The following is a 14,032-nucleotide window of genomic DNA, read 5'->3' as shown; positions in this document are numbered from 1 at the left end:
TGAAAGAACACACCTGAGAGGTCCTACCCGAGGGGAGGAGTGTGTACCAAGGGGCAAGGCTCCCTCCTTCAGGGGTCTTGGTCTCAGTGATGATGTGTTACCCCCTCTCCACCCAGATTTGGAGAAGCGCAAAAATCCCGTATGCCACTTCGTCACTCCACTAGACGGCTCTGTGGAAGTGGATGAGCATCGCCGGCCAGAGGTAAATGGCGGTGGTCATGGGTGGCTGGGAAGGAACTTGCCCTCACTCAGGAGGAGACGACTCATGAGGGCTGGGGGCCAGGGTTGGGTTCCCCAGTGGGAGACCACAGGGCAGCATGCTGGGGCCGCACTGTCCTGTCAGCTCTTGTGACCTTGAGGAACCATGGGGATGTGGGGAGCAAGTGGCTCCCCCTTCTGAGAGTGGGCTGACCAGGGACTGGAGGACTCTCCAGTGGGGACTTACCCTCTACTTCCTGTGACTGCAGTGGGCTCCTTATAAGGCAGATATCTTTTTTTTTTTAATCTTCACCTGAGGATATTTTTAGAGAGTGGAGGTAGGGGGGAGAGACAGAGAGAGAAACATCGATGTGAGAGAGACACATTAATTGGCTGCCTCCCGCATGCACCTTGACCGGGTCTAGGGATTGAACCTGCAACTCAGGTACATGCCTTTGATCGGGAATCAAACCTGTGAACCAAATGCTATAACCACTTAGTAATACCAGGAAGTATTTTTGGGTGAGATTATGTGGGACTTTGGTATGATAGGGATCTGACGGTGAGTGGGCTCTCTGAGGCAGTCGTGAATTCCTTGTCACCGGACATTTCAAGGATGTGAAAGGACGCACGCCCCAAGTAATGGTTCAGTTGAACGACATACTCTTGGAAGTCAATCACTTTCCACCTGAAACTTCTGTAATTGACTGTTTGTTCTGACCCTTTGGAAATGTAGTAGTGACTACTGGAAACGTGCATTTGGGTGCTACCCCTGGGTCTCTGTAGGGCTCCTCAGCCCCTGGAGGGAGCATTCTGTCTGACCCCATCCAGTCCAGACCCTCAGGAGCCATGCTGCCGAAGCCCCCCTTGGCTACTGCATCTTCAGTGAGAGGCCACTTGTAGCCCAGAAGAGGGGGATAGACTTTGTGAATGAAGTCTAGGACAATGGTGGGCTGCGAGCTGGATTGCCCAGGCTGACTTCCAACCCGGCGTCAGACATGGGTCTGTTCCTGGGTGACTTCTGCTGATGTACAGCGGCGCCATCTTTCCCTGCTGACCTGCCTCTCTCTCACAGGCCATCACCACAGAAGGGAAGTACTGGAAAAGCCGCATTGAGATCGTGATCCGGGAATATCACAAGTGGAGAACCTACTTCAAGAAAAGGGTAACTGGCTTGGGCTCCAAAAAGAGCATGTTGGGGAAGTGGCCCCAGAGGAAGGAAAGGGTGAGTCCTGCACTCAAACACTGGCCCTGAGGCTGCAGCTTCATAGCTGCCCGTGGAATGAGCATCTGGGTTTCCAAGTGATGGGCCTGCTGTGGTCGTGATGTTTGCTGTCAGCTCCTCCATCTGTGAACAGGCTTTTTGACTCACAAACACTGGTCAGGAATCTCCTTTGCTGGGCATGGCCTGGGGGTGGCAGGGAGCAGGACTCTCTCCCCACCTGCTCCCAGAGAGAGGATCCTAGATGTTTCCGGAGTCCACGCTCTTTTAGGGAGGAGCGGCTGAGGGCCTCATCTCTTCCCGGGCCGTGGGTAACCAGCTCGTCTCCTTTTCTCCATAGTTACAGCAGCACAAGGATGAGGACCTCTCCAGCCTGGCCCAGGTGAGGGAGCTTGGGGATGTGAGGACTCTCATAGGGAACCCCCTTTTGACAAGAAACAGAAGTAACTTTGATGGCTTGACAAGTGAGCCCCACATCAGAGGAGGTTGGGGACATGGACTCTCCCTGAGGCTAAAGGAGGGGCCACTGCCTTCTCACATGAAAGACTGAAGGGCGAGGAAAGGGGTCAGTTCTCCGCTGGGTGAGCTGCAGGGGTTTCTCCCCAGTTCTGCACCCACTCACGTTCTGTGCAGCAGCCCCTGCCACACTGTAGAATAGGGGGGCATATGTCCCCAGCACAGCATGGTTGGGAGCTCTGAGTCCACCACCGTCTGTTCGACTTCTCCATCCCCTCTATTGGCGGTAGGAAGATGACATGCTTTATTGGCACAAACATCGGGATGGATGGAAGACCCCAGTCCCAATGGAAGAGGACCCACTGCTGGACACAGACATGCTCATGTCAGAATTCAGCGACACACTTTTTTCCACACTCTCCTCACACCCACCGGTGGCCTGGCCCAACCCACGGGAAATAGGTAACCCACCCCCAGATCCCTGGCTTTGAGTGCCTGGCTGGTTTCCTTCTCTGTCAGGCCTCCCTGGGGCAGGCTTCACCTCAGGGCCATCTCTGAGCAGCTGCAGGTCACTTGTTAGGAGCAGGCGGTAAGAAGGAAGATTGACCAACCTCATTGACATCTGACGGCCACATGCATTGAGTGGGTGGGGACTGCAAGTTGAGTCTACCTAGGAGCTGTCAGGCCCATGGTATCTCTGTGAGAAACAGTGGGGGTTTGATCTGAATCAGTTTCACATTTCTGATTCTGTCCCCTTAGCAAAGGCTGTGTGCCTAGCCCAAGTGACAGGGCCTGTGACTCATTTTGAAGAAGATGGGAAGCACTCCTGGGCATGACCTCTCATCTGGCTGCATTCAGCTGTCCAGCTCACCCATCAGGGAAGAGCCCACAGAATGAGAATTGGGATCTCTGCAGAACTATTCACGATTCCTGGGAGTGTCTGTTCCTGATACTTAATTTAACTTTCTTGCAAAAATTTCACATTTTTTCTGCATTCTGAGGGTAGAGAATGGCCATGAACCCACAAGAAGGTAGAAATCCCAGCCAGTTGCCTACATTTCTTCTTGGAAGAATCTAGAATTTGAGCAGGACCAGGGAGATCCATTCCAGGCCTTTCATATATTCCTACAACTTTGAGAAGGCAAAGTGATTGCTCTGTCTCCTCTCTGATCCTTTCAGCACATCTGGGAAATGCAGACATGATTCAGCCGGGGCTGATTCCTTTGCAGCCCAACCTGGACTTCATGGACACTTTTGAACCTTTCCAAGGTGAGGACATGAGCAGAGAGGGCATGCACCTGCATCTCCTTCGCCCAGGACAAAGCAGACTGGTGCTGCCCTTTCATAGAGGGAACTGTTAGAGTGGGAAAGGGAGCAGGGAGGATTTAGAGTTTCCCCAGCACTACTGTCTTTTTTGGTTGTAGCTGCAAAGTCTGCAAGTTTGGGGCATTGCTGTCGTGGGAATGGTCTCATTCTCAGTCTCAAGAGCCTCTGGTTTGGCCATGACTGTGAGCAGTTTTCCCTCTAGGCAGCAGAGGGCGCCGGCGACACGGCCACCCCCGCACAGTTTCCTGCAGTTAAAGCTGGTGCTTGAGCTCCCACCATTGTAAGAGCTGGTGAAACCCCAGGCCTGGGAGTATTTCAGAGCTCACACTAGTTGCCATCAGGTGTGGTTCCAATCAGAGGACCTCTTTCTGCAGAGTTACCTCAGGGGGAATGCCCTCTGGCCATGGCATGCCTCTGGGTAAGGTGGGGTTCAGATACTGATTTGTTTGCATTTTAATTCAAGGAAGTGACAGACACACGGAGCTCAAAAGCCCCAATGTTGTCTTTCAGAACTCTTCTCTTCCAGCCGCTCCATTTTTGGCTCCATGCTGTCTGCACCTGCCTCAACATCTGCACCAGATCCCAACAGCCCACCTGCTCAGGTAGGGGGAGCTGGGGGAGGGGCACAGGGCTGGTCATGAAACCTCTGCAGTCATGGCTATGCCAATGACATGACCACACAGTCATGAGCAAAGTGCTAAGGGCTGCTAGATCACAAGAAATTATGCTATCCCCCTTTGAAAGCATCCTGGAGATTCACGTGCTGGGAGACTGACTCCATAAACATGTGCTCCTACCTAAGGCTCCAGGTAACCTGTGTGCAGTGAGCTCTGTTCTGACCATTTAAGACAAAGTAAGCACGACAGCAAAAACATGGATCACTAATGAAAAGAAGTTCTGTGTATTTCTTTTAGTTTTTACTCAGCAATCAATGGAGATTGGTTATCGAGTGAGGCCGGGCCTTTTGCGCTGAAGGGGCTCTCAGGCTGGTGCCTGTGTCCAGTTAGACACCAGTAACCTGGCCCATCTTCCATCTGGCTCTGGGAAGAATTTCCTCTGTAGAGATTGAGATCTGAGCAGTTGATTCCTATAGCGTTTCCCTTTTAGGAAGAGGTGAACTCTCTGGAAGTTGATACACGAAACTGTCCTGAGGGAACCCCATGAGCAGCTGGGATCCAGGCTGCCTCTGCTCTGTAACAGAAGATGGCAGGGACTTTTGGGGACCCCTGCTGGACTTTAGAAACAAGATATTCCCAGGCCAAGAGCCAGCTGTGTGCAGACAGTCTCTTTGTCTGAGCCCCGTGTTATCATTTAGTTTCTAATGGAAACAGGACCCCTGTCGACATCTGGGAGACACAGATCCATCCCCCAGATCAGCACTAATGGGCTAACGGGATGGGAGAAGCGCCTTTGTCCCTCTGTCCAGGGGTTCATCTCAGGTGCCCGGCAGACATTGCTGTACTTTGTGGAGTGCAGCACCAGAAAGTGATGGCGAGTTGTGTGATCCCAGTATTTTTTCCTCTCTTCTTTCTCTTCTCAGGAGAGCATCCTGCCCACCACCTCTCTCCCCACCGTGAGCCTCCCTGACAGTCTCATCGCATCCCCCGCAGCCACTGCCCTGGACTCCACAGATAGGCCGGGCTGTGAACGCACTTCCCAGCCTGAGGATCCCTTTATCCAGCCCGCAGACTTTGGTCCCTCAGCGCCCCCACTGAGTGTCCCACAGCCTTTCCTCCCCGTGTTCACCATGCCTGTGCTCTCGCCCAGCCCCACCCCAGTGCCGGCTCCTCCTGCTGTGCCACTAGTCCCTCCTGCCACCCCCCTGAACCCCTCAACCCCACCCACCTTCCTGCAGCCACAGAAGTTTTCTGGAGCCAACAAGTCCCCCGCTGTCATTACCCACACGGCTTCCACCACTCTCACGCACGATGCCTCTGCCACCACCTTCAGCCAGAGCCAGGGCCTTATCATCACCACTCGCCACCCCACCCCCTCAGCATCCCCCTGTGGCCTGGCACTGTCTCCAGCCACCCAGCAGCCAGCTGTTGGGCCTCTGCAACCCCGTTTAACTTTTGTGCATCCCAAACCTGTATCCTTGGCTGGAGGGAGGCCCAAGCAGCCCCCCAAAATAGTGCCTGCTCCCAAACCAGAGCCCGTGTCCTTGGTATTGAAGAATGCTTGCATTGCCCAAGGTGAGTGGGGAGGGAAGCTGGAGTGTGACTCCCTCCACCCCCCGGGATATTCCCCCAGCCCCAAGACTTACATATTCATCACACACACACTACGATGTGAAAAAAAGTTATGAAATACTGCATGTGATTGCTCTTAGTCTGTTTTGTGTTCTGTGTTGTTCCTTTAAAGTTAGTCTCAATCCAGTTGGAAAACACGTGGTCCTGGTCATCTCTTTCTTGTATCTGTAATCTGTCCCCTTCAAAGGGAAATTACAAAAACATGTCAGGGGCGTTGTGGCTTTGTCTTTCTGTGCCCTGCGGTGAGAAACGCTATGTCTCAGTGGCAACCAAAGAGTCCCATCTTTCTCCTGGGGGACCCCATTGTGGCTTGGCCAGGCCCGGGGTTAGCACCAGCGTTGAGAGCACGTTTCCAGGGCTTGGGGCCTCCCCCTCACCTTCTTGTTCTGGCAGCTGCCTTCTCAGGACGGCCACAAGCAGTGATCATGACAGGCCCTCTGAAGAGAGAAGGGATGTTGGCTTCAACCGTGTCCCAGTCCAATGTGGTCATCACGCCTGCTCCCATCACCAGGGTGAGGGCCCTGGACAGACCTCAGCATCCTTAAACCCGCAGCATGGCCTGCTCTTGGGCGACCCTCACCCAACATAATGGTAGTCAGGAGTGACCCCTCTCTCGTGTGTCACCCCAGGCTCCTGGAGTCACAGAGTTCCACAGCAGCATCCTGGTGACAGACCTGGGCCACGTCACAAGCAGCCAGCCTGGCCCCATCTCCCGGCTCTTCTCTGCAAGCTCAGTGCAAGACTCCCTAGTGAAGGGCGAGCAGGCCCCACTGCACGGGGGCAGTCCCCAGGGCGCTGTCGCGGGTTCTGGTGAGTGGTCACTGTGGTTGGGACAGTTGGGACTTGTGAGTGAAATGAGCTGGCCCACTCCTGGGTTGGGGAAGCCCCCATGGGTGCCCTAGGATTGAGCCTGGGCTCACAGGCCGAACAGTGAGGTCTCATAAGCCTGCTGATGGCCCGCATGGGAGAGTGAGCCATGCAGGCAGGATAACGCACAGGAGCAGGAAAGCAGCAGGCATGCTGCAGCATGCGTCTTTGTTTTTTGCCTGGGGGCCACTATGGGAGGCTGAAGATGGGTTTCTGAGTCTTGGGACTTGCTGGGGTTCCCTTCCTGTGAGAGCACTGCAGCAGGCACAGCCTTGCCGAGCCCCCCCTCCTGCCCTGTCCCTAAGCAGGGTCTCTGTTCTTCTTAGGTCGGGATGGCCCAAACACTGAGCAGGCCTCTCCGTGTGCTTCAGAACACAGCCCCAGTCCTCAGTCTCCCCAGAACAACTGCTCAGGGAAATACTCTGCAGATTCCAAAAATGTGGTTGTGTTAAAGGTACCACATATCTCTTTTGGGTTTCTGTTCCCTAGGAAGGGTGGGGAGGCAAGGGCCTTTGGGACTGCCATGCCTTTATGAGGGGCACACTAGAAAGGAGAACCATGGCTCAGCTGGTGCTCCCCAGGCTGAGGTAGCCTCGGAAGTGTGGGTGTCGTCACCTTTAATTTTGATATTCAGCCCACTTTATCCACCCCCCACCCACTGACTGGCCTATGGGAGCAACATTGAATCCTGTAATGTGGCAGGAAGTGGCAGCTGTAGGGACAGGAGAGCTTTGCAAGTGGCTGGGAAGTGCCCAACCGGCAGTGTTTGTGCCTTGTCAGGACTTTGAGGTCCTTGCCACACACCATGCTTCAGGGGTGGTTTTCTAGAGTCCCATCCTGTCCCCTCCTGGCTCCTAGCCCAGCCTGTTCAGCTTCCTGTCACCGCTCCTCCAAGCTTCCTCTCACTTAGCTCTCTAGCCTGGCCACAGGGTCCAGTCTGCCCCCAGCAGTCAGCAACAGGTTGAGAGGGCAGGAAGGAGGGACAAGCGGAGGCTGCCTGCAGCACACCCCATATCACAGTGATGGGTCGGTTCCCCAACAGAACCGGCAGATGAAGCACATTTCAGCCGAGCAGAAGAGGCGCTTCAACATCAAGATGGGCTTTGATACCCTAAACAGTTTGATCTCTAATAACTCCAAGCTGGTGAGCTGCCTGGGGGCGTTAGGTGGGGAGCTTGGTCCTAGGGTGTGGGCGCTGCTCTGACCCCACACCCCCTGCAGACTAGCCATGCCATCACGCTGCAGAAGACAGTGGAGTACATCACCAAGCTGCAGCAGGAGCGCAGCCAGATGCAGGAGGAGGCACGGCGACTGCGGGACGAGATCGAGGAGCTCAACGCCACCATCATGTGAGGGCCACCAACATGTGCAGCGGGGGCCTGGAGGCTCAGGCGGTGCCCAGTCCTCACATGTGCGCCACACAGGCAGGATCCTCCTGCCCATTCGGTGCCCCCGGGGTCCGTAATTGTCACCAGCTGCTCCAAGCTTCCTCTGACTCTTCCTGTCATTGCAGCTCCTGTCAGCAGCTGCTCCCTGCAACAGGAGTCCCCGTCACCCGGCGCCAGTTTGATCACATGACAGACATGTTTGATGAGTATGTGAAGAGCCGGACCTTGCAGAATTGGAAGTTCTGGATTGTATCCTTGGGTTTCTTTTGACCACCCCACCCCAAACCAGGGCACCAAAACCGCAGACATCCACACTCTAGTCCTTTAGAAAGGTTCTCATATAATGGCTGTCATTCAGTTTGTGAAACAACAAGGTCAGTTTTCTGCTTGGGAGAGCAGGGGCCAGGCCCAAAACATGGAGTAGGGCTATCGTTGGCCACTGTTCGGGGTCGGGGCTTCCCGGGGAGGCAGAACAGGCCAGCATTGCTCTCTGAGTTCTTGAGGACTAAAGACAAGAGCCGCTTGCAGAAGGAAGTGGCCTCTAGCCTAACATATCCGGGCAGCACCTTCTCCTGGGGTAGTCGGGAGTGCGTACCAGGTGTCAGATGAGAGACCAGGCTCACAAAACCAAGCGGCAGAGCCTGGATTTGAAACCAGTTCCTTCCAGGCTGCTCCCTGGTACGTACCCCAGGCCTTGAATGCTGTCATGAGGCACTTACACCTGTGTGCTGGGCCCTGTCTCTGGCCAAGGCCTCCTTTAGCTGGCCTTCAGATGGCCCTTTCAGGGGATGGCTCCTCCTTCTCACTGCCCACCCAGCCACTACTCTGCCTCGGTTGGCCACTGCCTCAACCTTGGGTGTGACAGATGGGTCTGGACTTACAATGGTTAGATGGGATTTTCAACTTTAGGATGGTGATATGAATAGTAAATTGCGTGAGATAGTCAATACAGTTATAAAATGGGCTTTGTGTTAGATCAGTGATTTTCAACTGGTGTGCCACAAGAATTTTTTTTTAAATCCTCACTCAAGGATATTTTTCCACTGATTTTTAAAGAGAGCGGAAGAGAGAGGGAAAGACAGAGAGAAATATCAATGTGAGAGAAATACATCAATTGATTGCCTCCTGCACGAGACCCGGCCAGGGAGGAGTCTGCAACCGAGGTATATGCCCTTGACTGGAATCGAACCCGGGACCCCCCAGTCCGCAGGCCGACACTCCATCCACTGAGCCAAACCGGTTTCGGCAAGAATTTTTAAAACATGCAATACCTGACTATTTCGGCAGGGGCACTGATCTCTTTTCCCTTAGATTGTCAAATTTAAAAAATGACAACAGCCAACACAAATAACCAGAATTCTATCCCACTTTTTTGTCATATAGGCAAAAAAGATATTTGCATCTAAATTTTTGGTGTGCCGCAGAATTTAATTAGTTTATGTGTGCCATGAGATGAAAAGGGTTGAAAATCACTGTGTGAGATGAGTTTGCCCAACTGTAGGCTAATGTGAGTGTTCGGAGCATGTTTAAGGTAGGTTAGGCTAAGGTATGATGTTCCGTGAGTTAGGTGTAATAAATACATTTTTTACTTAGGGATTTATCAAGATGTAACCCTGTCATTAGGCAAGGAGCATCTGTATACATATAATATGTTGTGTTCACGTCATTGCACCAGGATCCATTCCAGACCAAAAAATGTTTCTGTCCCTGCCTCCAGCCTGCTCAGTGATCAGTTATAGTTACACTTGATCTTAGCCAAAAGGCCAGGAAGCGATGGGGGTCAGTTACAGTTTGATAGAAGCATCTTAGGCAAACGGAAGGGCACACTTACCTCATCCAGATCTCTGTTGCTCAACTATCTGTACACAATTACTTGCCTGTCCCAAGGGAACAGGCCCTCCTCCTCGCTTACCTTTTCTTTAACCCACGTCCCTGCAGTTCAGTATCATCATCAAGCCGCTATTCGAGTCCTTCAAGGGGATGGTGTCCACCAGCAGCCTGGAAGAACTGCACCGGACGGCACTGTCCTGGCTGGACCAGCGCTGCTCCTTGCCCAAACTCAGGCCAAGTGAGTGAGGTGCTGCACAGGGGCGGTGGGGTTGGAGGCTGCCACCTCCGCATTAGTGCCGGAGAGACGAGGACACTTGAGGCTGCAGAAAACCCAGGTCCCACTGTAAGCAACCATGCATACAGGGCCCGGGGCATGAGGATGGTGCTGTGCATAGTCCTGAGCCAGTCATGCCAATGGCAGGGCAGGGAACAGTCCTACCCAGCGCCTTTCTGTGGCTTCAGTTTGTCAGTTCAGTCAGATCCAGCTTATGTTTATTGAGCTCTTCCTATTGGCTGGGCCCTTTCAGGTGTTGCCTTGTTTAATTCTTATAACTAACAGAGCTGTGTCTATACGTTAAGGTGGTAGTAACACCGATGCACAAGCCAGAAGAGCTTAGGCCTCTCCACCTATCTGCAGGCTACGGATAGGATTCGGAGAGCTGCCTTAAAGGCAGAGGGGCTGTCCTGGTGTCCCTGTCCTCCTCTGGCAAGCATGAGAGTCACACGATGGTTGTATGCGTAAGGGCACATGTGCTACTGTCCGTGGTGGGATTCAAAGCTGCCACCTGCACCGTGTCTTCGGGCTAACTCCCCCTCCTGTCTTCCAGTGGTGCTGAGCACCCTCCGGCATCTGAGCACCACCACCTCCATTCTGACAGACCCGTCCCAGCTGCCAGAGCAGGCCGCGGAGGCTGTCACCAGACGTGGCAAGAGATCGGGGGAGTCTTAGTGCTTAGCCGGCACATGCCGCACAAGATGCCAGAAGACCCTTCCCTGCCTGTGGAGAGGAGGCTGCATCCCACACCTCTCCTGACGCAGAGCCTCAGGGCCTCCCTCCAACTCTGCCAGCCCCCTGGGCCGCACGAATGCCACGCTCAGGTCTGAGGCAGGTTCGGGTCCTGCCAACAGCAATAGTCCATCCTTGGGAGCTCCTTGCTGTCAACTCTCACTCAGCGACCTCAGTCACAACCTCCGCTGCCCTCAGGGCAGCCCAGACAGGGAAACACCACAGTTCATTCCTGTCCTGCTGGTCTGCCAGGCCCACGGAAGTAGGTGGGCCCGAGGAGGCAACACCTGCTCCTGGAATTAGAAAACGAACAGGTCCCTGCCCAGTCCCTGTCTGTTGCGTCCTGGCGGTCATCTCTGGATGATTCCCTGCTGCTCTGGCCCGCCCTGGGGCGGCAGGATACATTTTCCTTCCTCCCCCAGACTCTGACCTGTAGACAGGCTTGGACAGCTGCTCAGGCTTTTGCATGGCCAGCTGCCTGGGAAACCCCGGACTCGCGTGTGCAAAAGCAGAGGGTGTGAATGCACGTGGACAGAAAGGAAAGCACAAACAATGCAAAGCTGCTGCTCCAGCTCGGAGACCCTCCTGGGTGGCCTGTGACCTGTTCTGATTTGGCTCCACTTGCTGTGGCGGGCAGCACCCCCAGCATCGCTGATGGCAATGGTGGTGTGGACTTGGTCCAAGATTTTGCCAGGCGTGAGCTCTCAGAGTGGCCTTTCCACCCTGTTTTCCACCGGCTTTCACACTCGGCCTCGGACACGCCAGCAGTGGCCCTTCGGGTGCAGCATTCAAAAAGCCAGGTTCCAGGGTGCTTCCACCAACCTGGTCATCTTGTCTGCATTGTTCACCCGGGAGCCTCAAACTGGAATGGTTCTCGGACCAAAGAGGTCACCACACCCAAAGGCTGTCCTGTCCTGTTTGGAGGAAGAAATGGAATGTCGACAGGTGGAATTCCTGGTCAGCCTCAGCTGTCCAGACATTGCCCAGATCCAATAGTAAAGAATTGCACTGAGTTGATAGGTGGGGGGGTCCCTAGGGCACCGGGCTGTTTCCGGGTATGGGGATTACAGCGAAGGGTCCAGAGGAAGGCATGGCAGGAGGCTGGTCTGGGCCAGTCCTCACTGTGTCTGCAGGAGTAGCTGTGGGTGAAAGGCGCTCTAACACCCAGGAAGCCTAGCCCGGCCAAAGGCACCTTCTTGTTGAAAGAATGTGTTTTTATCGTCCTGCTGTGAAGTTCAGAGGGGCCCGCTGGCTCTCCTCCCACCAGAGATGGAGCTGGACAGTGCTGGGCAGGCCAGGAGAGCTGGGTGGGCTTTGAGGAGGCCCAGGAGCCATGTGAGGGGGACCACAGCTACCTCCTGAAGTTCTGATCCACTAGGAGGCTCCCCCTGGTTCCTGGAGGACTGAGGAAGGTGCTCAGAGGGCGGCCAGCCCTGCCTCAGCCTGGGGTGGTGAGGCTGGATGGGGGTTCTTCCCCATGTTGCCGTCCACACCAGCACCACTACTGCAGGTCACGAACCTGTCACCTGCCCCCTGGTCTATGCTTCCACCCCCTCGGCCTCCCCAGAACACGTGTTTACAGGCCTCTGGATCCCTCTGCTGAGAGGCAAGCACAAGATGAGGCTGGGCTGGTTCCTCATTTGCATGGGATGTGGTAAGAGAACCATCGTTACCCCCAGGTAAACATGAAGCCCCCTTCAAAAGGGGAAGACCACCGTGGTAAGGGCTCCCCTAGGGCCAAGGGGAAAAGGAAAACACGAAACGTTCGCAGCTGTTAGGGCTCATGGAGGGGCGTGAGCTCGGCCCCTCCACAGATCTGTGCCTTCATAAACCACGTGGGTGGCCGCAGTGCTTGGCCCAGCCTAGACCGCTCCTAAATCTGTAGCTTTCTTCCCACCCCTTGCTGGGAGTCCTTTTTTTAAAACAAATTCAGATATAAAATGGGCCTCTTGCTTCGTTGGCCTACCTCTCTCCATTTCTCCCTTTTGCTGATTTAATGATCAGATTGTGTTTTGGTAGCTGTTGAAGGCTGTTAGGTTATGTGTGACTTCGAAGGGTGTGTGTCTGTGTGGCATGTTTTTGTTTGAGGTATTTCCTTAAATCCATTTCTCTTGGTGCTCACGATTACCGTGGCTGTAGGGCCACAAAGCTGTTTCTCTTACTGCAGACACACTGTTGCTAGTCCTCCAGGTTTTCTTGTTCTTGAATCTTGCCTGATGAATCTGGCCAGCACAAGAGCCTCTCAACCTCTATCCTCGGGTCCCGGCCAGGGCATGGGGAAGCTGAGGCAGTCTGCCAACGGCCTCCAGTAGATGCTGACCACGGGCTGTGGTTTGTTTACACTTATTTCACTCCAACTCCCATAAAAGAGACTTAAAAATGCTGACACTTTGGAGAATGAGAAAATCAATCTGAAAAGGGGAAAAAAATCCTGTCTGGTACATTCATTTCTGCAAGTATTTCTGTGAAATCTTTCTGTGCCATCAGCTCCCTGCACCGCTCTTTCCTCTTTCACAATGAGTGGGGATGCAGGGACAGAGCAGAGGCCACTGTGGGGCTTTCTGAAAGCCGAAAGGCCTGTCCCTCCTGACCCAGGCAGTTTACACACCAGCTGTCACCCTCAGCAGGTCCCCGACCTGTGGCAGACCCACAGCTTTGCAGCAGTTTTCACAGCACCAGGGAAGCAGTTCCTACGTCAGAAATTAGTGCTGATGGAAGGAGGGGCCGCCGGGGCAGGTCAGTGAAATCCCCAGCATGCTGTGGATTGAGGTTGCATATGGGTCCTTGGGCAACCACCTTTCTCCACTTCCTGTCCTTGTGACATGACCCCATTTCACCTTTCCTAAGGTCGGGCCTGAAGGTGTTTTTGCTGTGCCAATAGAAATATAAACTTAGGTTCTTAGAGGACATGGCACTCCAGCGTGGTGCCCAGCCCCTTTGTCCCATCCAGGTGAAGGGGTGTGGTCGTGGGTGACATCATTCATTGCCTGATCCTAGCTTAGCCACCTCCAAAAGGGGTCACACACCCCTGTCTCCATGTGCAGTTCTGGCTGGCTCCACCCCAGCTTCCTCTCAGGTTGGGCCTCCTTCCTTGAGAGGCCTGGCTTCCCACCAAACGAATCTAGGGACAGCAGGATCGTTGTTTTCAAGATCACAAGTGTTTGCTTTCTGGCTGAACAAGAGCTCATCAGAGTGGAGCGGGGCTGTACTGTGGGTCTGTCCCCCCGTGGCCAGCAGACTCGCTCAGCGTGCAGGAGGTGGGTGCTGTGGGCCAGGCCCCACGCTGCCTGCCCTGGCCTCCTCGGTTCAGTTCTTTTACCTCACTGGCTCCGATGGGCAGGCTTGGAGCATTGCCTCATCACCCCTCCTACTCTCAGCAGCCCCTTCCACTCCGGTGGTCGCCTGGTCCCTCCACGGTCTTTGTCCCACTGACTGGGTGTAAGCTGGGCTGCTCTTCTATCTGGTGGGAGATTGCTTTTCCCAGGAGATT

The 14,032-nt window shown here is 54.2% G+C and overlaps 1 protein-coding gene across 1 annotated transcript in view; it reads left to right on the top strand.

Annotated features, from left to right (window-relative positions):
• Positions 1-12,517, top strand: part of MLXIP (MLX interacting protein) — a 29,404-nt gene extending 16,887 nt beyond the window's left edge. Inside the window, exons 5-18 of the mRNA XM_015567263.1 lie at positions 1,274-1,363; positions 1,761-1,802; positions 2,167-2,338; positions 3,056-3,145; positions 3,713-3,804; positions 4,743-5,394; positions 5,845-5,963; positions 6,081-6,261; positions 6,645-6,772; positions 7,361-7,462; positions 7,540-7,667; positions 7,832-7,955; positions 9,645-9,774; positions 10,364-12,517. Of these exons, the coding sequence (XP_015422749.1) occupies positions 1,274-1,363; positions 1,761-1,802; positions 2,167-2,338; positions 3,056-3,145; positions 3,713-3,804; positions 4,743-5,394; positions 5,845-5,963; positions 6,081-6,261; positions 6,645-6,772; positions 7,361-7,462; positions 7,540-7,667; positions 7,832-7,955; positions 9,645-9,774; positions 10,364-10,485 (2,172 nt within the window). The 3' untranslated portion in view covers positions 10,486-12,517. The remainder of the gene's footprint in view (positions 1-1,273; positions 1,364-1,760; positions 1,803-2,166; positions 2,339-3,055; positions 3,146-3,712; positions 3,805-4,742; positions 5,395-5,844; positions 5,964-6,080; positions 6,262-6,644; positions 6,773-7,360; positions 7,463-7,539; positions 7,668-7,831; positions 7,956-9,644; positions 9,775-10,363) is intronic.
• The last annotated feature ends 1,515 nt before the right edge of the window (positions 12,518-14,032 follow it).

The sequence above is a fragment of the Myotis davidii genome, unplaced genomic scaffold (assembly GCF_000327345.1).
Source record: "Myotis davidii unplaced genomic scaffold, ASM32734v1 scaffold223, whole genome shotgun sequence".
Taxonomy (NCBI): Eukaryota; Metazoa; Chordata; class Mammalia; order Chiroptera; family Vespertilionidae; genus Myotis; species Myotis davidii.
Note: the sequence above shows the minus strand (reverse complement) of the source record. Positions and strands in the feature narration are given on the sequence as shown.